This window comes from Carassius gibelio, chromosome B10 (assembly GCF_023724105.1).
Source record: "Carassius gibelio isolate Cgi1373 ecotype wild population from Czech Republic chromosome B10, carGib1.2-hapl.c, whole genome shotgun sequence".
NCBI classification, from domain to species: Eukaryota; Metazoa; Chordata; class Actinopteri; order Cypriniformes; family Cyprinidae; genus Carassius; species Carassius gibelio.
The window spans coordinates 16,051,177-16,076,922 of NC_068405.1; the positions used below are offsets into that span (position 1 = coordinate 16,051,177).

The 25,746-nt window shown below is 36.8% G+C and overlaps 2 protein-coding genes across 2 annotated transcripts; both read right to left on the reverse strand.

Annotated features, from left to right (window-relative positions):
- Positions 1 to 244: 244 nt before the first annotated feature.
- LOC127966780 (zona pellucida-like domain-containing protein 1) lies at positions 245 to 7,463 on the reverse strand. Its single transcript, XM_052568024.1, has 10 exons — positions 7,019 to 7,463; positions 6,558 to 6,778; positions 6,256 to 6,440; positions 5,925 to 5,997; positions 5,740 to 5,837; positions 5,575 to 5,655; positions 5,179 to 5,347; positions 3,639 to 3,756; positions 3,511 to 3,531; positions 245 to 2,786 (listed from the first exon to the last, which is right to left on the reverse strand). The coding sequence occupies exons 2-10, from the start codon at positions 6,708 to 6,710 to the stop codon at positions 2,632 to 2,634; spliced, it is 1,053 nt and encodes a 350-aa protein (XP_052423984.1). The 5' UTR covers positions 6,711 to 6,778; positions 7,019 to 7,463; the 3' UTR covers positions 245 to 2,631.
- Positions 7,464 to 15,800: 8,337 nt separating this feature from the next.
- Positions 15,801 to 23,372, reverse strand: LOC127966715 (zona pellucida-like domain-containing protein 1). Its single transcript, XM_052567911.1, has 10 exons — positions 23,259 to 23,372; positions 22,964 to 23,184; positions 22,430 to 22,611; positions 22,045 to 22,117; positions 21,748 to 21,845; positions 21,226 to 21,306; positions 20,959 to 21,130; positions 20,256 to 20,352; positions 20,059 to 20,088; positions 15,801 to 19,717 (listed from the first exon to the last, which is right to left on the reverse strand). Exons 1-10 carry the CDS (start codon positions 23,362 to 23,364, stop codon positions 19,542 to 19,544), a joined length of 1,236 nt encoding a protein of 411 aa, XP_052423871.1. The 5' UTR covers positions 23,365 to 23,372; the 3' UTR covers positions 15,801 to 19,541.
- Positions 23,373 to 25,746: the final 2,374 nt, after the last annotated feature.

Consider the following 25,746-nt stretch of genomic DNA (forward strand, 5'->3'; position numbering starts at 1 on the left):
TTTAAATACAAGTTTGATCTTAATTTTTGATCTTAAAATACTGTAAAATATGTAAATATATAAGTAAAAAATATAATTTATGATTCAAGTCTACTGTATACTATATTTAATGTAATAATACATAAACTCCTATGGTAAAATTATGTTTATAAAATAAAAGTTACCTCATAATGGAAATGTTCACAGTGGTGATGCATCAAATTTGTTTTATAGTATGTTTAACGAGGAGTCAGAGGCGTTCGGATCCATGTGCAGAATTTTATTAAGAGAATGGTCATAAAGGGAGAAATCAGGAACGACATTAGGGATATCCAGAATCATTAACGGTACCAAGCAGAGATCAGGGCAGGCAGCAGAGAATCAGAGAGTCGGTTTAAACAATCCAAGATAATACACGGAAAGAACAAACACTAGGAAAAACGCTTTAAAAAACATCAGACAGGCTAAACAAGACTTCACAGTGAGTGAGAGTGATTGTGCTGCTTTTATGTGTGTGTAAATGAGGTGCAGGTGTGGCAAGGAAATTGGCTGATGAATGAGGTGCAGGTGTGGCAAGGCGATTGTGATGCAGTGACTCATAGGGAATGTAGTTCTGGTGTGGTGCAACATTCTGAGAGGTGCTATAGTGTCCAAGTGATGATATGGTGATATCTGGTGGTTGATGGGTGGAATAGTGCCCTCTACTGAAGTTTATGGGCACTCCATCTAATGATCGTGACATAACGTTATATAGGTAGATATAACTTTACTCTGTCTATTCATATTTATCAGCCACCGTTGTTGTGCATGACCTACTTCAGTCATTTAAATTGATTGGTATATTAACATTATCAGTTACCAAAATATGCGGATATGAGTTGTGTTACTGTATTTCCTACAATAAATTTCTGGCTGGTGCAGCTGCTGTGTGCTATGTAGGACACTGCAGATAAAAACTGTATTAATAAATCCTAAAAATAAAATATCTATTATATTTTAATGCTACATTTCTTTGGAAAACCACTGTACCCTTTGCGGGTGAGTCAGAATGTGGGGCATTAAAATATTTGAAGCTATGCTTGCAAAACAGTGCAAAAGAAACAAAGAGACTTAAAGAGAGCCACAAAATGATGGCCTAGTTCAGCATCTGACAGAATGAATCATCATGTGCCCTACTTCTGTGCTGGATCCGTCTACAAATCTGTCCTTTCCTCTCTGAACTCAACAGGGTTTCTGTCCCAATCATGACCTCAAAACAAAACAAAAACTGAATGGAGTGAATGGTTGATTGATTGATCATTTTGTGTAATTTGGCAATAATTAGGCCTATGTGAGGTATTAGTATGGAGTGCAATATAAGATCACGTTTTCTCCAGCGTGGCTGTGAGAGCAGTTTCAGGTGTCAGACATGAAAACATGAACTCCCTAAACAATGAGAACAATGAAGTTAGGTTCATCATAGCTGTAAAGACACCTGACAATATACAGATCAGGCATTAGTTCATTTGACAGGCCACAGTAAAATGATATTAGACTGTGATCAGATTTCCCTACTAATATTGCAGAGGTGTCACCTAAAAATCCACTTTTTCTGAATGAATTTGCTTAACCCACTTTAGCTAGGTGCCTATTTTCATCATATAGACAACTTTTTACTAGGTATTTTCTACCTTTACAACCTTTTACACACACCTCTGTCACATTTTAAGTACGGTGTGTATAATAGTTTTAAAAGACCCGAATGCTATTTTCAGGCAATCTAATTGGATTTTACTGCAACTAAGTAAAAACCCACTCAAGAGGACAGTGATTTGTTCTTGTACCAGCAGCCTTTACTCATATGAAGCATGCATTAATGGATGAATCGCAAAATTACATCTACTTTTAAGAGTTCAGTCTTCCATATGACTTTAAAAGAAATTACAAAATTGCAGAGCCAAGAACATAACTTCAGATCTAAAGATCAACGCTTTGCTGCACTCTCCTTCAGCTCAATTTCATTTGAAATTGCTTTTATTTCCATTTCTTTATTTATGAAGTTGAACATGCAGAAGGAATCTATAATAGTCTGCTATTGCTTTATTGATTTAAAAGGATGTGTTTCATTGTAAATGCAGGGATGTTTTGGGCTGTGCATTAGTAGTCTTTAGATATGGGGATGTCAAAGTTAAATGAGGAATAAGCAGAAAGAGTAGTGTTTAATAAATAACATATTACATTTTAGAAGGTAAACCCATCACACACATTCAGATTTATTTCCTTTTTGTGTTTTACAGGTACCACGGTGTGAGCTCATTGGGATTGGATTCATTTGATGGGTCAGTATTTTTAATGCACTATTGCAAAACACAAGAATACAGAGAATTCATATTGCCTTATATAAACTAAGGATTAAAGCTCTGTTTTGGTTGTGCATTTAACATGTATTCCCAGGTCAAACACAAGTTTAAGATGTAGAGCTGATGTAGTAGTACACTGTTGCTCTTCTAAACGACATTAGTACACTGTTGCTCTTCTAAACCACATTATGCTATGATTATTCAGCTAGAAACATTATAGAAAATATTGAGATGTCTGAAACAGTTCTATGCTGAGCCCTGCTCAGCCCTCCAGCAGCAGTCTTCTCTTGGAGTAAGAGCAGGGTGTCACAGCTCACCGGGGCATATTTGAAGGTGCGTTGTGCCAGTATCTCTTGTAGAAAACTGCTCCCAATCCTACAGTCATGATGCAGGCAAATGCCAGGATGCCCACAGCCAAGCCGAGACCCACAGAAGAGTCTGAAGGTGTTTCCGTGTTGATTGTGACTTCTGCAAAACAAGGACATATGAGATTCGAATACTACAAACAAAAGTAGGGTTTTAAAGAAATTACCACTTTTATTCAGCAATAAATGGGTCAAAAATGTTACGATTTCTTCTTCGTCAAAGAATCCTGAAGTAAAATGTATCATTATTTCTTCAAAAATAGTAAGCAGCACAATTGTTGATACAATTGATATTAATTACAACATTGATATTAATAGTAAATGTCTTGAACACCAAATCAGCCAATCCAAAGGTTTCCTGAAAGATCATGTGACACTGAAGACTGGAGTAATGGCTAGTGAAAATTCATATTTATATAGTAAATTAATAAAAAGTAATAATTATATAATATTATGATTATTTGAAAATAAAAATATTAGAAAATAATTGTAATAATTGTTTTATTTATTTAAAACAATCAGATAATTTGGCTGAAAAAATTACTTTCAACAACAAAAACTAGAATTCAGTGTCAAAAACAGTGATAGACAGCAGTACTGTATCTTTATCTGTAAAAAGATACATAATGCCTTACACAGACAAACTGATTCTACAACATTCTACAAGAGAGTGCTTGATTGTTTCCTATGTTTGTTTCATTAAATTAGTATTAAGTTAAATTAGTTAACATTGCTATATTCAGGAAATAATTCCCATAACACTGGAAAATATGAAGTGATTTTGGACAAATATTACATGCTTTATGTGTGAAACAGCTGAAGCTCACCTTCCTCTTTTGTTGCCACCACTGAAATGAAATAAACAGGAAGTGAGCTTCTCAGATCTGGAGCTTAAATCTCAGTAGTGTTGGAGATCAATAATTCATTGTGTTTTCACAAAGGGAAAGGAACGTACCATTATCTGCACGTATAACGATGGCTGGTGATGTGAGGGTTCTGGCTTCTGTGACTCCATTTGGAGAAGGAGTGGTGGTTAAAGGCACAACGTCTCTCCTTTTTCGTTTGCGACATTGCTGTGGAAAGAGTCATAGAGTATGGTAAGTCTAAAAAGTGTCTTAGCCAGTGTTTGTCTCTGGGTAGGGGAACTTAATGTTTATGTTGCTTTTTTTGTTTGTTTGTTCAAAAATCCCCACAAAATAGCAAAGCTTGGAAAAACCACTGTATATTGACAATGACAATAACAACCTACCCATCCCAAGCCAAAAGGCGTTTCTAATTTGCCTAGCTTATATAAATTACTATGACAGTGTTTTAGTGCCATGTTGAATGTTTCAAGAATAAAATCGAAATACTTCGAGAATAAAGTCAAAATACTTTGAGAATAAAGTAAAAAAACTTCAAGAATAAAGTCAAAATACTTTGAGAATAAAGTAAAAAAACTTCAAGAATAAAGTCGAATTTACATTAATAAAGTCAAAATACTTAGATAATATAGTTGAAATATTATGAGAATAAAGTCGTAATACTACAAGAATAAAGTTGAAATGTTTTGAGAATTTAAATCGTAGAAATTAAAGTTATAATATTTTGAGAGTAGGCCTTTATTGCACATGCAAATGGCCCGGATTGAGAGCGGTGGGAGAAGTTGCACGCGACTGGAATTGATTTGAATATTGTTGCGTCCGAGCGGCTGCATCATCTTACTGGGATGAGGAAGAGTCAGTTTAAGGACTCGCGGAAACAGCTTAATATCAAGAATATAATATTTATTAACAGACTGACCAGGAAAACCTTTTTATCTTAACATCAGCTCACACACCCTATCGACATTCCTTCGGGGGCCACTGTAGCTCTCTTATTTTTTTTACTCTACAAATATATGTGGGATCATTCGCAGAAGTCATACCATGTGTCATACTTGGGGGGACAGTATGTTTGGAAATAATATTTCATGTCTTCCATTGCATTCGTTATTTGTAGTGCTCATGCCACCCAATAGCAATAAGATTTGTGTTTTTGATACACCTACTTTTAATGTGTCAGCTTTCAAAATCAGTTATATAGTGAAACACTAATTCTGTGTCTTACAATAATGTGTTTTTCAAACTCTTCAATGATCAGGTCGCTGTGTTTATGTGAAACAATTCATTAAATTAAACTGTTTTCTTTGTGAAAATTCAAAATATGCGAAAATGTATTGTCGTAATATTTTGACGTTAATCTCATAATATTTCGACTTTATTCTTGTAGTATAACGATTTTATTCTCAAAACATTTCAACTTTATTCTTGTATTATTACAACTTTATTCTCAAAACATTTCGACTTAATTCTCGTAATATTTCAACGTTCTTTTTGTAATTTCAACTTTATTCTAAATATTACGACTCATAATCTCAGGGTTTTTTTTTTTTTTTTTTTTTTTTTACGTGGCACTAAAATGCTTGTAAAATTACAATTAACTAATACAAGAAGGTATAAGTTGAATGTTTTTACCCTAAATGCACTGCAGGTTGATATTTCACAGAGTCTTGTAATGCAGTGCAGGTAGTATGTTGAAACTGTTTGGTTCTGCTGCTCTGTGAAGCGGAAGGCCGGAAATGAGAACCGAGCACGTTGCATCTCCCCATTCACCAGCATTTTAGTGAGCCGATCACCACCGCAACTGATCAAACAAATCGTCAAATTGCAAATTATTCTCTCTCAGGCCCACCAAATCCTATCGGACAGATTGTAGAGTTTTACAAACAAGCTTACACACATGGTGCAGTGGTAATGTAACATGCAGTTTCCCATGACCATAGTATAGATCAAAGTACCATAGTAAAGGCACAGTACTTTTTTGGGTTAAAATAAAATAAAATTAGGATAATATTTTATGATTAAACTTACGGCATAAAGAGGTCGTAGTAGGTCCTGGTGGTAGGGATGGTGGAAACAGAGGCAAAGCATCTGTCCAACAGCAAAAAGTACCTGTAAAATAAGTAACAGTCGTCGACTTTAATGCCAAATGTATTCATTTACTGCCATAATGATACTCAATGAAACAGGTCTTACTGGGTGGACAAGTTGGCGGCCTCCACTTGCACAAACACATTAGTCCTCAGCTCAATACCGAGGGGAGGCATAACAAGAGGCTGGGTGTAGTTAATGTCCTGAGAAATGAAGAGAAATTCAGATAAATTAATATTTTATGTTTGTGTATGTCTCTAGCTGTAGGTCCAGTTTAGGGAAAGACTTACACTGAAGAGTCTGAGACTCAGAGTGCTGATGAAACTGCCATTGTTGTCTTTTACTGCAATCGAGGAGCCCGACCTGTGAGAAGGCATAACTAGGTTAAAGTTAACCAAAAACCACTGGAATAGACGTGTGTATCTGTGTCACTGTTGCGTATATGATATCGTCTTCTTGTCCCTTGAGGATAACAACAGGGATGGACCAGTTGGATTTAATGTGTTCTTAGAAAGTGATACTACAACAAAATGCTTATTCCCCAGTCCGTTTTGTTCTTTTATCCTCAGTAATGGATCTTAGACCTGGTACGCTTTACCATGAGTGAAAATAAGCCCTTACACATCCACTTGAGTGTTGTTGATCAGGTACTCCAGAGGATAGGCGCACGAGTAGTAGTACTTCAGCTCAGCGTTATACGTCACTGTGCCTGTTGTGATGTCTTTCGATCGTATAATTCCACTGATGTTGACCGTCTCGATGTTGGAGAACTCTGAGAATACACCTGTCCCTACACTACTTGTTGTCTGTGGAGAGATGTTAGGATTGAATTGTATTTAATGCCATAAAAACAGACTGACCATTTAGTTTTGGCTTTTAATAATAAGTTATTTGATTTACTTTGATTTACAGCCATTACTCACAACAAAGTTGCTGCCACAGCCATCGGTTGAGTTAATCGGCAAACTAAATCGAGCCACAGGAGGTGAAACGGTAGTATCGAGGGTCGCATAGCAGTCTGGGTTATTCATGATGTTGTTGAGAATTAACTCCGATTCGTTGTAGCCAGTGTACATGACAGGACAGAATTTGATAGCCAGGCTGATGTACTCCGTTCCACAGTCTACAGAGATGTCTGTGTACTCTGTCATGGCAAGAACGACAAGATTAGTTGCGCAAAAAACTGTACAAAGTCTTATTTGAGACAAAAAACAATTGAAGCGAATAAAAGTTGTTGTTTTTTTTCATCAAATTGGACAGAATCACAAGCTTGAAAACACCCAAAGACATACATCAAAATAAGCTAATTCAAATAATTCTGGTATTTTATGATGTAAACAAGCAATTAATTTCTGTGTGATTCAATCAGAAATGAAAAATATACCTGGACGTCTGAACTCTGATCCGCAGTCGCTCAGTGTTAACTGAAAGCTTTTATCGAATTTTGTGACTAGGAGGAAGAGGAAAATGTTGAGGAGGATATCTTTCCAGTTGTTTGCGGAACGCGAACCTGTTCAGGAAAGAAAATGCACCATAATCAAAATCAGCTAGTCACCATCGGTATATCCAGGAGCTTAGCGCATATCCCACAGTTACACGTCCTAGGACACGTACGCACCTTGGATCATGTTTGCGGCTGGTTTGGGTATCCTCTGCCTGTGAGATCTTGTGAACTGTCGAGTCCTTTTATAGAGCACTTTCCATTGTGTCGGATGGTAATGAAATAAGGTCAGAAAGGTTTGGTGTGGCCACTGTTTGGGACCAGCCCTTTTGTGAATAAAGTCCCATAGTTGACCGCCTAAAGGCACTTGCTAAAACTCTACACAACATGGGCCTTCAGATATGCAGTTGACAATAGCTTGGTTTCTTTTTCTACTTAACTTAACATAGATATCCTCCTGAGGAATAGAGACAATACAGTAATGGCTCTTTCCACCTTAATTTAACACTACGAAATGTCAGAGATCTTTATGTTGATCCAAAGGTAATCCAAGCAACACAATAAATAAGGATGATAAAGCAAACACATACCACTGAGTCTTAAAAATGTGACCTTTGTGATGGAAAACCTGACAGGGGTAGGCAGCTGAGTAATTTTTTGTTGTTGTTGTTTATTTCTGTCTTTCATGGATTGTCAGTTTCCATGGTAACATTGTTTTCTTTGGACAAGGTGTACACCGAAAACCACATGACTGTTTTAGCCATTGTTGTCTGATTTCTTCGAAATGACAAAGGAAACTACTTTTGACATAACAGTTTAAATGAATAACAAAACCTGACACTGTAGTAGGGTTTTCAGTGTTTGTCATAATAACAGATATATTAAATAAACTGTAATAATGGTTTCCATTAAGTTCTATAATGAAAAACAATCTATCTAACGTAAAATACGTGTAGTTGTGCTTTTTGTATGTTACATTTTCATACTGCTGCAACAAATTACATAAGAATGGTTTGGCAAACTGTTTACAAAGAAAATTCATTCTGCCAGCATTTCATAAATTAAGCCCACTGGGCATTATTAGATAACTAATTAAATAGATCAGAAATCAGACAACATGATTACAGGGGTGAGTAAAACATTCATTATACACATCACAGTGCACTCCTGAGCTTTGTTTTGACTAATCCTTCACAGTAATATCTCAATCAAATCTTAAGTCACTTACTGTGTTTAGTTTGATAGCTTGACACCTGAAAAAAGATACAAATAATAACAGATGCTCGCAATTAGTGCTTATTTGGTCACTTAACGCTTATACACCAACCATTCTTATACCTACCTGCTTTAATTGCAATCTGATTTCTAATTGTGTGTATTTAGTCAAGTCAGAGATCTCTGATCACATAAGCTGTGCCTTTTTCTTTTAAACATTTGTCCAAATTAACTAATAGTACTATCACATACAGTATTGTTCAAAATAATAGCAGTACAATGTGACTAACCAGAATAATCAAGGTTTTTCGTATATTTTTTTATTGCTACGTGGCAAACAAGTTACCAGTACACTGTAAAAAATTGTCCTGTAAAATAACAGTAAAGAGCTGGCAGCAGAGACGCCAGCAGTATACCGTTATTTTTACGGTATTCATACGTAAAATGACTTTACGGTAGTAGTCTGTAAACCAGAAAAACGGTATGTTTCTGTATTTCTATAATTTACAGTAAAGAGCTGGCAGCAAAGACGCCAGCAATATACCGTTATTTTTACGGTACTCATACGTAAATAGACTTTACGGTAGTAGTCTGTTAACCAGAAATACAGTTTATTTCTGTAATCACACTGTTAAATGATTTCACAGTCTAATACAGTAAAAAAAATGCAGCATATATCTATGATTTATTTGAAAACTAAAATAATATTGTTTAGGTTGTTACTTTAACTTATAACATCTACTGTGCCTGTCTACAGTAAACTGTGAGAAGTTAAAGTAACAACCTAAACAATATTATTTTAGTTTTCAAATAAATCATAGATATATGCTGCATTTTTTACTGTATTAGAAATAATCCTAAATTTAGCTGTTTCTTAAAATTCTTCATTGATATTTAAATACATTAAATACATTGATAATCAAATACCTTTATTTCAAAGAGCAATGCCAATGTCAACATGAATACAAAAAAAAAAAAAATGGAAAGAAAAAGAAATAATTTCCTCACAAGTCAACTTAAAAGATGTATATATGTATATATACATATATGCAATATATTTTCTGCTGTCTGTAGAAATATACTTTCATAATAACATTTGAACATATGCAGAATTGGCAACATTTTGAAAACATACTTAAGAACATTTTGAAAATGGCCATTTTGAAACTAGAACATTTTAGCAGGATGAATCAAAAATATGCATCAATAAATACATTTAAAAATAAAACAGTAAGGTAGGCAACTGTGCCACTGCAAGCTAGACTTGCAGGTTTCCTCTTAAAATTGTCCTATGAGGCTTGTGTTTTTACATCTTATTTGTTGATCCAGGAGAGATGACCATCACTTTGGTAGTTGCTGTTCCTCTGTGCAGCATTATTCCAGTACTTCCACTGTCATAAAACAACAAATATTCATAATGATAAATAAAAACAATCAGGAATGTACAACATACACTCCAAGCTAATGCTTATAAATTTTATAATAACAGTTCTCTTGTGGCTTAATCCGTGTGTGTATGTGTGTGTGTTTGTGTAGATGTGTGTGTGTGTGTGCGTGTGCGTGTGTATGTGTGTGTGTGTGTGTGTATTGAGGCTTGAAATGCAAATTTTATGCAAAAAAATACAAACACATTAATTTAATTGTATATATCCATATAATGATGACAGGGAATGAAGGGGTTTACCTTTGAATGAATTCCAGAGTTGCAGGCTGCCTCTTCTTGATACTGAAGGTTGAAAATGTAGTATATTGCAACCATATCAACAAGTCCTGTTGCAAATGTTGGTGTGATGCCCTCAGAGATTACAAGGCCCTCAAAGGTGATCACCCAACCCATAATTGTGATTTGCCCTGTTGCACCTGAAACTTCAAGTCATAGCAACATGGGAATAATTGTTGCCTTGTGTAAACATTTGTAAACTCAAGATCAATGGGCGATATGATATACAACTTGTCTATCAATGAATATAAATTAAATGTATATTACCAGGCAGTATCAGGCGAGGACTTGCAGGAAGACTGAGAGTTGTCTTAACGTCAGCTGCAGTGGCAGACACCTGAAGGGAACAAGTACATTATCTTTATCATAATAAGATTTTTAAGAAGAATATTTATATAAAGAACAATAATTAGTAAACACTAGAGGAGAGTAACCTAGAGATGAAAGAAGTAGGCTTCTGAAGTACCTACAATCAAACTGCTAAATAGTTTTGGCATAAAAAATTTAAAGGGTAAAATTTTATTTTTACAGGTCTTGGGGAGTTCTACTGCAGACATCTAAAACGTAGTATGAACCCTTTTGTGGCTCTAGAGGAAACTGCACATAATATGATAAATTGCTTCCAGTGATATCACTCAGTGGTCAAGTTGCATTGTGGATAATGTAGGCACCAGGTTTTGAAAAGGAAGAAGAATATTTGGAATAAAAAAGTTAAAACTTGTGTTTCTGCTGTATTGATTTGATCATTTGCTTTTAAAAATTTCAACAGTGTCATAGTAGGGCAAAGAAGACAAGTGCAATACTTTTTAAAACCTTGCACCTACTTTACCCATAATGCAATTTAGTAACTGGCTGACAACATGGAGGTAATTTATCAGCTTACACGCAGCTTCCTGTGAGCTACAAAATAATTTACACTTCCGTTTTCACAAATGTAGTAGTATTCCCCAAAACGCACTTAAAGGTTAAATTAGGTGTATTTTTATGAATTCTCATGTGCCGTACTGTATGTCACTATTATGGCACAGTTATGACAACAGATCTGACGGGAACATTTTGTTATTGCCCAATGGCAAATTCCTTGTAGACTGAAAATCTACAAACATGTATTAGTCTTGATTACGGCTGCTGGCTGATTTTTAGTTACACCGTATCAGTGATCATGCAGAAAAGTTTAACCTTAACCGAGTTGCAATGTTAAGATAGTGAAAGAAAAGCTAACATTACCAAAATTAAATAAAATACCACCCAAAAGTAATATGGTTTTGGCTATTCAAATCTAAGCCCCACTGTTAAATGACATGTTCAAATCCCTAGCAAGACAAGCTACTATAAGTTTGATATCAAGCATTCTTGGCAATATGAATAAGATTTGAATTACCGTTTAATTTGTAGCAAGACCAGATGGTTGTTGATGAAGAACACTCAACGATGTGCAGCACGTCATGTAAAAAGTGTATCCTGTTCTGGACAATCTCCTATTCAAATGATGGTTCCCGAAGTCCCTCCAGGAGTTAATGGCAAATTATTTCTGTATTTCTTAAAGTTGACCAAAAGCAGTAGCCTCAATTTAAAAATATTAATGTTGTAACAAGCTTCTGACCATGCTCCAAATTCCCCAGTCAATACGCAGTTTAAAAAAAATACTGTATTGTACTGTAATTTAAAACATCAGCATACTGTTTAGGGCCTCTGTCTTGTTGTTCCGGTTTAAGGAGCCCACAATGCACTGCGAACTACAGTACTAAACTGTTTAACATGAAAACAGTATTTTAGTGTTGAAAATCAGCTGTAAATTTACAGCAATTGCTTACAGTGTAGGTTCAGTAGATTCTCAGAAAACAAATGAGACCCAGCATTCATGATATGCACGCTCTTAAGGCTGTGCAATTGGGCAATTAGTTGAATTAGTTGAAAGGGGTGTGTTCAAAAAAATAGCAGTGTGGCATTCAATCACTGAGGTCATCAATTTTGTGAAGAAACAGGTGTGAATCAGGTGGCCCCTATTTAAGGATGAAGCCAACACTTGTTGAACATGCATTTGAAAGCTGAGGAAAATGGGTTGTTCAAGACATTGTTCAGAAGAACAGCGTACTTTGATTAAAAAGTTGATTAGAGAGGGGAAAACCTATAAAGAGGTGCAAAAAATGATAGGCTGTTCAGCTAAAATGATCTCCAATGCCTTAAAATGGAGAGCAAAACCAGAGAGACGTGGAAGAAAACGGAAGACAACCATCAAAATGGATAGAAGAATAACCAGAATGGCAAAGGCTCAGCTAATGATCACCTCCAGGATGATCAAAGACAGTCTGGAGTTACCTGTAAGTACTGTGACAGTTAGAAGACGTCTGTGTGAAGCTAATCTATTTTCAAGAATCCCCCGCAAAGTCCCTCTGTTAAAAAAAAGGCATGTGCAGAAGAGGTTACAATTTGCCAAAGAACACATCAACTGGCCTAAAGAGAAATGGAGGAACATTTTGTGGACTGATGAGAGTAAAATTGTTCTTTTTGGGTCCAAGGGCCACAGGCAGTTTGTGAGACGACCCCCAAACTCTGAATTCAAGCCACAGTACACAGTGAAGACAGTGAAGCATGGAGGTGCAAGCATCATGATATGGGCATGTTTCTCCTACTATGGTGTTGGGCCTATTTATCGCATACCAGGGATCATGGATCAGTTTGCATATGTTAAAATACTTGAAGAGGTCATGTTGCCCTATGCTGAAGAGGACATGCCCTTGAAATGGTTGTTTCAACAAGACAATGACCCAAAACACACTAGTAAACGGGCAAAGTCTTGGTTCCAAACCAACAAAATTAATGTTATGGAGTGGCCAGCCCAATCTCCAGACCTTAATCCAATTGAGAACTTGTGGGGTGATATCAAAAATGCTGTTTCTGAAGCAAAACCAAGAAATGTGAATTAATTGTGGAATGTTGTTAAAGAATCATGGAGTGGAATAACAGCTGAGAGGTGCCACAAGTTGGTTGACTCCATGCCACACAGATGTCAAGCAGTTTTAAAAAACTGTGGTCGTACAACTAAATATTAGTTTAGTGATTCACAGGATTGCTAAATCCCAGAAAAAAAAAATGTTTGTACAAAATAGTTTTGAGTTTGTACAGTCAAAGGTAGACACTGCTATTTTTTTGAACACACCCCTTTCAACTAATTGCCCAATTGCACAGCCTTAAGAGCGTGCATATCATGAATGCTGGGTCTTGTTTGTTTTCTGACAATCTACTGAACCTACTGGTAACTTGTTTGCCACGTAGCAATAAAAAATATACTAAAAACCTTGATTATTCTGGTTAGTCACATTGTACTGCTATTATTTTGAACAAAACTGTATATCTAGAGGTCTAAAAACAGGGCCTGTTTGATTGAAGGCCAGCCAATGAGTGGGTAAACACTGTTAAGTGGTGTGAAAAGGTCAGTGGATTACTCTGTAATGAGAGGGCTCTGCTTTAAGCTCCAAACTAATCACTTTGTTTCAGCGTTTTTTCTTTTCGTTCTTAGTAGGATGAGCCACAGATCCAGATAAATCTTAGGTGAATCTGTGGAGAATCACTGATGGGTTTAATAAAGCTTTAGCGTGACCCCTGCCCGTGTCACATGCCAGCAGTGTGATTTCTTCTTCCCAGACAGATTTATATATATACTATTTTTTTATTATTAATTAAAAATGTACCAAATTCATATTCATTTTAAAATATAATTTTATACATTATTAAATGTTTATTTTTCCTAAATTATAAAACTCTTTTCAACAACTTTTTTTTTTTTTTTTTTTTGTCATCAAGATTTAGAATTGCACTTTCTGTGACAAAGGCTGGGTTTATACTCTTCAGTTCAGTTTCAGTTCAGTTCAGGTCAGTTCCAAATCAAAAGAGCTAATCCTTATATTCTATGCTGACACTCAACCCTTCTTTATGGCAGATAAGGAGATTGTCAGATCTAAAAAAAATTCATGTCAGGAACTAAGGTGGATTTTTATTTAAGAAGGGTATACTTATGTCACTGTGAAAACCATGCAGCTTTGAAACCAATACTAAAACACTCTTACATAAAGCACATTGATGTTAAAATGGTACAATAATGGTTTCAGAAGGAAATATCATTATGCTTTGATATATATACAGTTGGTACGGAAAGTATTCAGACCCCCTTAAGTTTTTCATTCTTTGTTATATTGCAGCTATTTGCTAAAATCATTTAAGTTATTTTTTTTTTCTCATTAATGTACACACAGCACCCCGTATTGACAGAAAAACACAGAATTGTTGACATTTTTGCACATTTATTAAAAAAGAAAAACTTAAATATCACATGGTCCTAAGCATTCAGACCCTTTGCTCAGTATTTAGTAAAAGCACCCTTTTGATCTAATACAGCCCATGAGTCTTTTTGGGAAAGACGCAACAAGTTTTTCACACTTGGATTTGGGGATCCTCTGCCATTCCTCCTTGCAGATCCTCTCCAGTTCTGTCAGGTTGGATGGTAAACGTTGAAGGACAGCCATTTTCAGGTCTCTCCAGAGATGTTCAATTGGGTTTCGTCAGGGCTCTGGCTGGGCCATTCAAGAACAGTCACAGAGTTGTAGTGAAGCCACTCCTTCATTATTTTAGCTGTGTGCTTGGGGTCATTGTCTTGTTGAAAGGTGAACCTTCGGCCCGGTCTGAGGTCCTGAGCACTCTGGAGAAGGTTTTCGTCCAGGATATCCCTGTACTTGGCTGCATTCATCTTTCCCTCAATTGCAACCATCGTCCTGTCCTTGCAGCTGAAAAACACCCCCACAGCATGATGCTGCTGCCACCACCATCCTTCACTGTTGGGACTGTATTGCACAGGTGATGAGCAGTGCCTGGTTTTCGCCACACATACCGCTTCGAATTAAGGCCAAAAAGTTTTATCTTGGTCTCATCAGACCAGAGTCCTTCAGGTGTTCTTTAGCAAACTCCATGCAGGCTCTCATGTGTCTTTCACTGAGGAAAGGTTTCTGTCTGGCATAAAGCCCCGACTGGTGGAGGGCTGCAGTGATGGTTGACTTTCTACAACTTTCTCGCATCTCTCGACTGCATCTCTGGAGCTCAGCCACAGTGATCTTTGGGTTCTTCTTAATCTCTCTCACCAAGGCTCTTCTCCCCCGATAGCTCAGTTTGGCCGGACGGCCAGCTGTAGGAAGGGTTCTGGTCATCCCAAACGTCTTCCACATAAGGATTATGGAGGCCACTGTGCTCTTAGAAACCTTAAGTGCAGCATAACATTTTTTTGTAACCTTGGCCAGATCTGTGCCTTGCCACAGAATTGGACAGCACCTGAGTTAAATATATGAGTGTCACAGCAAAGGGTCTGAATACTAAGGGCCATGTGATATTTCAGTTTTTCTTTTTTAATAAATCTGGAAAAATGTCAACAATTCTGTGTTTCTCTGTAAATATGGGGTGCTGTTTGTACATTAATGAGGAAAAAATGAATTTAGCAAATGGCTGCAATATAACAAAGACTGAAAAAGATACTTTCCGTACCCACTGTGTATATATATATATATTGAGAGTTCTGATGTCTTTGCCTTTACAACTCACCACAGGAGAGGAGGAAATATCTTCTGATGGATTGTTTGCTTTTCATATCCAGAGAAGATATTGTGGGTCCCATCCCTGCCCTTTTGTACCCAGAATCCTTCAGATTAAATTGAGCCATTCATTTATTCTGCCACAATCCCATTAATATTTGTCACTGATGTCACGGATAATAAGCCTGGACATCTTCAGAGGTCTGATATGAATACATGATCTTTGTTTAGCTGGTGTCATGGTGATTACTATCATTGTGAAAAGCTTTACAAGCCTGCTTTCTTCAAAGACATAATTGAATATAATAGAACTGAGTAATGAACTGTGACCCCTGTGTGTTTTGTAATTACTACAGGAAAATCTGCAAACAAAATATTCAGACACACATCTGAATTTACTTTATTGTTAAAAAAGACGAAAGAAAAATCTACAAAGTAATACAAATACGTGTTTGGGGGATAATAACATGGGCTGTTATATTTAATTAAATTGTCTTGGACATAAACACCATTGAAATAATAATAATAATAATAATGAAAGAGAAAAGCTAATACTAAATATTAGAGTATGTGAGACTAAGAGCTAAGCCTTTTTACTGTTCAGCGGGTATCACCTAGGCATATGAATACTAATGAGTAAAAACAAATACAATTAATTAAAACTAAAAATATCTTAAATAGTCTTCTCATCCACCTCAATCACATAGCATAGTGATCTAGGTTGCTGTTCGACTTAATTAAATTCGTTCCCTATGGTCTCTTTCTCATCTCTTGTAACTCAAACTAATTATTGCAGAGAGTAATGTACTCGGAATCACTGGTGTCCCATGATCTTTTGTGCTGTTGTGATGAATAGACTCCTCACTTTCCTTCCTATAGCCTCTTATATTCTCACTGAACTAGAAATATATGTTATGCAGGTCTATTAGATACCTTTGCTCATGTTCTTCATGTAACTGATCTTAAACCCTGCAATAATGAAGCAAGGGGCTGAGGTATTAACTTTAAGTTACACTGCACCAACAGATCAAATTACATTTCAAATGAAATATATGTAAAAACAGTTTGCTGCTCTATTGATCAGTTGATTTACAAGTGCAATTAAATAAGGTTTGTAAAAACAAAATATTTATTCATGTTTGTGTTACACCGTGTAGCTACGATCACTTTCAATGTATCATTTTAGTGTTTCAGGTTTGACAGAAACAAATTGTGCTGCTGTCGTGTAGTGTTGTAGCAGTCACGTCTTAAAGTATGAAATAAATGGTGGGAAAGTTCATCGAAAAATTATTCTTCTGTAGATTCCAAACCTGTATTTATATTATATATTATAATTTGAAATATATTTCAACTGTTGTTTCCCATACAAAACAACAGCATAAGACTTTATAGATAAAAAATAGGGGTGTAACGATATATTCATTTGTACCAAACAGTCATGGTATGGACATCCGGTTTACAGCGAATACAGACAATTCACCCTCAATCCAGAAGGGGGTGCTGACAGTAAAGCAACACTGTTTGATAGCCACCAGCAGTAGAACAGCGAATGCCATGAGTTGCGCACTTGAAAACTATGCCAACTAGACAGTGACCATTTGCTGATTCTGAATGCGTCTTTCAATGACAAAGGAGTACACTTTTTAAAGGCTTGCACACTCGACTGTGTGCGAAATGATACCCATTCATCTCATTCACCACAAATCCATATATTCCATAATATTTCCATATTTACGATGTATCTGAATGCAAAACTATTATTTATTATGTAAATTATAGGCTTTGTACTTCAGTTGCGTTCTAACGCTGACACAGAGGCGGGCGTGCTGATGTTTGGTTCACTGCATTTTATTTGAATAAAGTACCAAATGCGCTGTCAAGTTAGCAACTGATGTGTTTTGTGTCTGTGTGCGCTGGCACGATTACTTTAACTGTTTCTTTATACCAGCAGTATCAACTTAAAACACTCTGTTATTTATTGTCTTATTAATAATGCATCACTGTAAAATGCCTACTTTTATTTAAAATGAAAACAAAACATTGTACTTTTGTAAAATAAAGAAAACAAATAGGATGTTGTTTTCTGCCATTTGAGTTTCTTTTATGTGATCAAATTAAGTGTCACATAAAAATGAACTGAAACGAAATATGTGACCCTGGACCACAAAATCAGTCTTAAGTGTCAATTTTTTGAAATTGAGATTTATACCTAAATCTGAAAGCTGAATAAATAAGCTTTCCGTTGATGTATGGTTTATTAGAAAAGGACAATATTTTGCCGAGACACAACTATTTGAGAATCTGGAATCTGAGGGGGCAAAAAATAATCTATATACTGAGAAAATCGCCTTTGAAATTGTCCAAATGAATTCTTATCAATGCTTATTACTAAATCAAAAAGTAAGTTTTGATATATTTACAGTAGGAAATTATCTTCAAATGGGACTTGGAAATGGAACAAAATATCTTCATGAAACATGATCTTTACATAGTATCCTAATGATATGTTATTGTAGAAACATAATTTTCTGAAAAGTTGCTTTGTAACGATTTGTATTGTAAAAAGCGCTATACAAATAAACTTGAATTGAATTAAATTGAATTGATTTTTGGCATAAAAGAAAAATGGATAATTTTGACCCACACAATGTTTTTTTGGCTATTGCTAAGAATATACCCCAGTGACTTAAGACTGGTTTTGTGGTCCAGGGTCAGATATAGGCTAAGTTGCATGTCGCACAGTTTTTTCCCATTGTTTATCTTTTAACTAAATCAAATATATTAGTATTAGCATTTATTCCTTGTATGTGTATATGTTCTGCAGATTCTATAAATATAATTCAATATAATATTTAGTATTTTCACATCTAGGTGGAATTTTTTTTCTTGTTGTACCAAAAACGTATCGAACCGTGACCCCCGAACTGAGGTACGTACCAAACAGTGACATCTGTGTACCGTTACACCCCTAATAAAAACACTAGAAACGTTTCTTAAAAAATATCTCCTTTGTTTCAAAATAAGATATTAGTGATGTGAAAATGAAAACTATCCCTTTGCAGTCAGAAATATGTTTCACGAAGTTTATGAATGCAGACATTTTGCCTTTAAACCGATGTGTTAAGCTAAGTTGTTATCAAGAGTGACTTAGATCAAGATTTTGTTTAAACTGTTGCTCTGCCATAACAGTAGTTGACATGAAAGATAAATCTGATCATAAAAGCAGGCAGTTTTAGAAATAGCAGCTCTTGCGGCAGTGATGAGTAACAGCATTTGTGTTGCATCTATCGTAGTCAGAAGCATCTGCCTTCATGTACATGCATAGACCATTTTTTTAAATCCTAAAAGTGCATTTGTAAATGTTTGTTTATGTTGGGTGAGCCTTCTTGGACTTATAGTGACACCTAGTGGTGTGGATGCAGAATTATGCAAAATCAGATTTTTTCAGTTTTGGAAATGCCTTCTCAGCCATGACAAACTAATTTCATTAGCAAAACTGTCCATTTAGTCAGTATTATTCAGCTGGTCATGTGATCTCAACATGTCAGCCCTCAAAGTTTTTTGGTCTACCAGTGTTTGACTAAGAATCTCACGTGAGTGTACATGATTTAGTCAAAATTACATTTTTTAATCTGTAAAACATTTTAATGAGGAAAAATTACTGAGAGCATATTTTAATGCTGTTATTCCTGATTATATTATGTCTGTGAGAATCATTTCCAATCAGAGTTCAGCCTCTTATGGTTTAGGATTGTGTGTTATGTAAATTTACAGGAATAAGAATGAGGTATTCATTCTTTGTGACCGAAAATAGGCATCGGTGTATAGCTAAAGGCTGTGTAGAGTGATATTATGATATTACTTCCCTGTACTGTATGACTGTGTGTAACCGAGAGATCTGCACACAGGTATTGCTGTATTGTTCAGCGGCTCAAACAGCTGTGTGTGTGCGCGTTTAGCTGAACGCTGGGTTGTGGGTTCCTGACCGAGGTGTTGGTGCTGTATATTTTCCTCTCAGCAGTGACAGAGACAGGATGAAGAAACACATGCTCATAACGGCGAGGATCGCGATGGAAGAAATCAAGGCACTTGTCACTGAATTCATTTTGAATGGAGGGCTTTTTAACTGTGCTGAAAAAAACACACACACATACACAGAGTGTTACGAAGACTTCTTACAATATATAACCCACCATTCAAACTGTATCGCACACTCTTTCTTTCAATCCGCTTGTTCATTTCTTGATAACACCTCCTGCTTCTACCCTCTATTAACTTCTCTCTAACTTCTACCCTCCGAATCTTTATTTTGGTCACGTTTTCAAGCCGCTAGATCCTTTGAGGAGAAAAAAATTCCTATATATTGTCTGGGAGGAAGTAAAGCATGCTCCATCAGAAATTCTACAGTTCTGAGAAAGAAGGATTTAGCTTTCTTTTAAAATATCTATAATGGAAGCCAAATCAAGGCTTACCTAGCTGGGAATTATTGGTGGGAGTTTCATCTGTGGACAGATGAAAATTGTTTTAGTAAGATGAGCACACTATTGACATAAGGTGCTAAGTCATGTCACATAACAGGCTCAATATGAAAATTAAAAAATGTGCATTGTTGAAATCATGTGCTACCAAGATGAGCTACATAAACACTACATTACAGTTTATATCATACCACTTCGGGTGATGATGGGCCCGGCAGTCATGACCGCATTGCCAGAGGCCACCGCAGTTCTTTCCGATACGTTCCTTTTCTTCCTCTTACCACAGATCTGTCAGGATGACAATGTTTGTCAGTCTTAAACACAGTTCCAGTCTAAAGTATATTTCCTTATAATAACAGAAAACAAAGTATATGATTACAACTAGAACTAAAACTATCAGAATTAAAATTGTGTTTTCCTTTTAAATTCTTATTACTTTCACTTGACTGTTTCTAATTCCTATTATTGATGGGATGGTGACTCTTACTATATTCTCAGTATAAACTAAAGGCAGTCAAACCAGTACTCCCATGACACATTTACGGTTTTATTTTTTTATTCTTCACATAATTGTCTTGCATTACTGTAATGTATTTTTCTGATTGCTGTTAAGTTTTGTTTCTTTGTTTTTCTAAATGAAAATCAAGTATACCATAGATAGAGTCAAAGGATCTTGTAATAAAAATGTGTATCTGGATTCCTTAAAAAATACTGAGCAGCACAACTGTTTTCAACATTGATAATGATAATAAATGTTTTTTGAGCACCAAATCACCATATTAGAAGAATTTCTGAAGGGTCATGTGACACTGATAAAAATGATATTTTGCTATCACATGAACAAATCACTTTCTGAGTTTCACTATGGCATTAGTCTCAAGCAGCCATCCTTACAGGCAAGAGCAGGGGGCAGTCATCAGAGCGACACAGCTTGGTCACACAGTGCAGAAAGACGGTGGACATTTTCTGGTTCTTGTGCTTGACAAAGCGGAACACCTCGAAGGAAAAGCGGCCCATCTGGCTCTTCCCATTCTCAAACACTGTTGTCTGTGGGTCCTTATCACATCTGCTGGACCAGAGACAAGACACACCTAGCATTCAGTCTCAGTTCTAGTCAGACACACACATATGTACAAGCACATCCAGAAAACATGGAATTACCCAAAGAAAAGGTCGTATCGGAGCTCATCATTAGGATTCCCAGAAGGAGTCGTGTAACAGTAGTCCATCAGAACATTCCATCTGTGGGGAGTGACATGCGTGAATCAGTCACTAAAACAAGGAAGACTGGATATGAAATGGCCCTATATGAGTTAACCACTGTTGTTTCATATAGAAGTCATGTGTCTTATCTCTACTCAAGACCCATGATAATCTTTCCCATCCACTTTAGTGGCGCCTATGGTTTGACCTAAACAAGGCCGGCATTGAGTCACTCAGCATTCTTCCTTAAATGGGCTAAACCAGTTCTGGATTTATCAGATATAAGAGAGGAGGTCATTTTAGGGAAGTGCTTTAACAAAGCAGTGACACAGTCCAAAGACCATAGATATTTGACCTCCATCAGATTTCATGGTTAACTCACCAATAAGACGGTTTCAGTATCATATCTGCAGTATGTTTTGCATTTAGACCTCCTTGCAAGATACTTTCCCAAGATATGTTTGTGTAATTGTAGTTTACCTCTTGTCTAGGTTGGTGGCTTTTACAGCGGCAAACACTCGCGTCTTCAGAGTAAGTCCAGACACTGGGATGGCAAGATGATGGACGTATGTGGAGTCCTTAAACATTAAACACCAAAGGTTAGGATTCCACACACACTTGCTCAAAAATCATAAAACATACATGTATAGTGTGTATATAGTCTATATTTTACTAAATATAAATTGTAGTAAAAAAAATTAATTTATTGTATTTTATATATATATATACTGTATATGTGTTTATATTTTAAATAAAATATATTCCACATGTACTCACGTTGTATAGAAGTAAATTCAGTGTGCTCACAAACGTGCCATTGCTGTCCTTCACTGATATCGCTGCGGCCGACCTTCGAACAAAAGAAGCTATTAAAATATGATAAATATATTTTGCCGGCCAATTAAAGTCTGAAAGGAAAACTTGTGTTATAGTTTTTCCTGATTTACCGTCTGATGTCCTTGTAATCAACCGTGCATTAGGTTTTACAACATATTCGTTGTGCATACTAATTGAATTATGCCTCACAATTTAGCTCGTTAAAGCTTGACAATAAGTGCTAAGCCTTTGACAACCTGCAATTTGGGACTGTTTTATCTTCCATCAAAATGCTGTGAATAATTCCGCATTAGTTTGCTATGTAACAGTGATGAAGTGGACTTACGAAGCAAGCTGTGTGTTGTTGACCAGGTATTCCAGAGGGTAACTACAACTGAACTTGTAAAGCAGTCCCGGTAGGTAGCTGATGACCGTCGGGGGATCCGGAGTGTCAATGTATCCTGCTATATTCCCAATCTGGACCAAGGAGAGATTCCCATAGGCGTTGGGCCCCTGAGCCGTGGAGACCTACAGACACAAAGGCACTAAGGTGTGATTGCTCTTCCTAAAACTAATGTACCTTCACCTCCCTAATCCTCAGCTCTTTTATCACTGCCGGATCTCTGCTGTCACCCAACCAAAGCTAAATCCACCTTACCGCAGATGTTCTTCATTTATTACAGACAAACTGACATAGAGAGGATACTGTCTCTCCAAACACAAGCTGTAGTTTAGCATTTACAGTAACAAATGTGTTTTTCTTACTAAAGACTGAACCTGAAATTCTGGACCATTGAGGGGCTAATGTGTGTAAATCATTCTGTCATGGGTCAGTGTCCTCCATGTAGGCCTTTAAAAATGGTGAAAACCGGTGTCTTACCGCAAGTGAGTTTCCACATGCCTCCAGCGTGCTGAGACTAATGCTGAACAGCACGACTGTTGGGAACGTGTTGTTGTTGATGAACCCTCGGCAGTGGGCATCGCCGTGACGCCCGTTCAGCGCCAGGTCAGTGTCGGTGTAGCCAGAGAAAAGCACCGGGCAAAAATTGATCTTCAGCGTTATGGTTTGCACTCCACAATACACACTGATGTCCCGCTCGGCTGTTGAGAGAGATTCAAACATCACTAATTCCATGATCAAATGCTTGCACAAAAAAAAGCAGGCGTTCACTCACCAGGGAAGCGGCTGTGGAAGTTGGCATCACAGTTGAACCCATTGAATTGTGCATTCACTATGAAAGTTTTACTTACAAGCAAAAGAATCACACACAAACGTTCCATTGCAGCGCCTGAGGAAGACAATGTATGAGCAATTTCTTTGGAGTCATCAGAAAATGCTTCTTGTTCTGAAATGAGAGAAGAAACGCATGATTAGACTCGCTTCAAAAGATAAATCCACTGTATTGTTCTGTAATTATGCAATTACATTGGAAGGAAAAGACAGAAAATGAGAAATGCGATACTTTTGTTGGCGCTTATGTTCAATTTGAAACCAATAATGAGCCTGAATTGATCTGAAGAGAACAAATCAACCTCAATTTATGTATTCAAAAAGCTATAAATCAACTCAAACCGTTCGCTTCCTGTAGGTATTTGTAAGATGACACAGAGTTCTTCGTGATTCACCCTGACCTCATCCTCTTTTGCCCTCCGTCTGCTCTAGCGCCCCTCGCTCTGTTTCGGAAGACTCACCCGTTTCCCTGGCAGCTGTAGAATCAGCGGTACTCCATCTGTTCTCAGCTGCGACGCGAGACTGACTGGATTACCCAGCATCCCGGCAAAACCACTAGAAACACGGCCTTGCTCCGAAGAAAAAAAAAAATAAACATAAGAGATTCATTATTTGAACACGTCAACAGCAAAAGAGCTGTCTGGGGGAACATGGGAAAGTCCATCAAAAGTGAATGTGTTATACAAATCCTTTCACGGGCCCAGAAACATGAGCAGGTTTTGAAGTTTCCCACTCATATCCTTTCTGCTTGATCTTGCTCTGTCAGCGCTCACAAGCGGCCCCACGCCGCATGTGGTCTGCGAGGGGGGAATTATCTTTTCATCGGCTCCTGGACTGGGCTCGTCGCTGACTGAGCTGGCCTTTCTGTGTGCCAGGATGGTCTGGGTCGGGACCTGGATTGTCTGGACGCTTTAGATGCATTGTTTGGCCTGGCTCAGTCAGCACTCCTAAGATAGTATCCTACCTGTCTGGCCGTGACCCCCCTTTCCGACTGCCGCTCTTTTCCTCGTGATTATCACCTAATTTATATGAGAATCTATATAAGTCTGCTGTGAATAAATGCCATTTCTAATCTCCATTATCTACATACTTCTGGTGATGAACGCTTGTTTCAATCTATCCGAATTCATAGCATACTAATATCAAATTAGCTGCAATTTTTGCATCATTATTTTTCAAATGCCTTTAATCTGCATGATTTATTGCCTTAGAAAAGTCTCGACGGTCCACCCTTGCGGGAAATTTGAGTGATTACATTGTCCGTTCTTACCTGATTGATCAAAGCTCAAAGTGTCCGGGCTCCAGGCCAGCTCCAATGGCAATACATCACCCAAAAGTCACTTGCCAATCCGTGCAAAATACAAGAAATCCAAAGGATGAGGATTTTCAAAACTATGCAATACTACTCCAAACTGCTGGAATCCTAAATCCAGCTAGGTTTGGCTCTGAAGCCCCTTCAGCCAGAACTGATGAAGTTTGTCTTGCATCTTGGACTTTCTTCAGATGGAAGGGATTGTGGGCAATATGGAGCTGTTGGTCTATAGTGGGGCAGCTCAATACTTGCGATAAGTATCTCTATTTATGCGCTTCCAGCAAATGTCATTCCTTCATTTTTCACACTTGAATGTCTCTATATGGCAGGCTATAGTGCGGTTTATCAGTGTGACACAATCTAATTCACCTTGGCAAGAAGCAAGAGAAAGCAGAACTATTACTGTAAGGATTTCCTCATGTGTTATTGCATGTACACTCTAGAATAGCATTTGAGAAAATGGAAAATATTTAGCCATTCTTTTGATATTTGTGGATTCAATAATTTCAATTAAAACTTTGATTAAATGTTCTTTTAATTAGCTATTCAAAACCCAAATAATGGGTGTAGGGAGCAATTTTGAAGTTTTCAGACATGCAAAAAATAAAAGCCTTTATTTTATTTCTTTTTTATTGTATTTTATATTTAGAAAACTGTGTGCTTGGACAATTTAAACAAGTTAAAAATTTGCATACAGTAAATGCTTATAAATGTGAATAGATTCAGCTATTCACTCATATAATGGGTGGGTCAGAACAATCACAGGAGAGTTTTAGAATTACAAATGTGTTTCGTGCTCAATTTAAACACCAGATGGAATGATGAAACAGTCTCCGTTCACATCTGAACTTCTAAAATCAAAGCCACCAGAAGGAATTGTATTTATGAACACGTTAAGAGCTTATCGCAACACAAAGGCTGTATCTTTTGTTATTTGCCTGCCATTTGGTCGTGCTTCATTTTCTTGTCTCTTTATTTATCTGATGACTTTATTCACAGCGCAATGAATAATGTGGGTCATTAGGAGGTTATTGTGAGAAGCTCAGTAATGCAATATAAAACCGACAATAATAGTGATGACAATGGCATATCTAACCTTTCATAAGGTCTTTAGTCTAAC

Coding starts and splice junctions, on each gene's coding strand:
- LOC127966780 (XM_052568024.1), bottom strand. CDS start 6,710: ATGTACACTGGCTACAACGAATCGGAGTTAATTCTCAACAACATCATG. Junction 5,998..6,255: donor AACAACACTCAAGTGGATGT/GTAAGGGCTTAT, acceptor GCCTTCTCACAG/GTCGGGCTCCTCGATTGCAG. Junction 3,757..5,178: donor CAACCTGCAGTGCATTTAGG/GTAAAAACATTC, acceptor CTCTTTCCACAG/CAATGTCGCAAACGAAAAAG.
- LOC127966715 (XM_052567911.1), bottom strand. CDS start 23,364: ATGGAACGTTTGTGTGTGATTCTTTTGCTTGTAAGTAAAACTTTCATA. Junction 22,118..22,429: donor AACAACACACAGCTTGCTTC/GTAAGTCCACTT, acceptor TTTTGTTCGAAG/GTCGGCCGCAGCGATATCAG. Junction 21,846..22,044: donor TGAATTTACTTCTATACAAC/GTGAGTACATGT, acceptor TTAATGTTTAAG/GACTCCACATACGTCCATCA.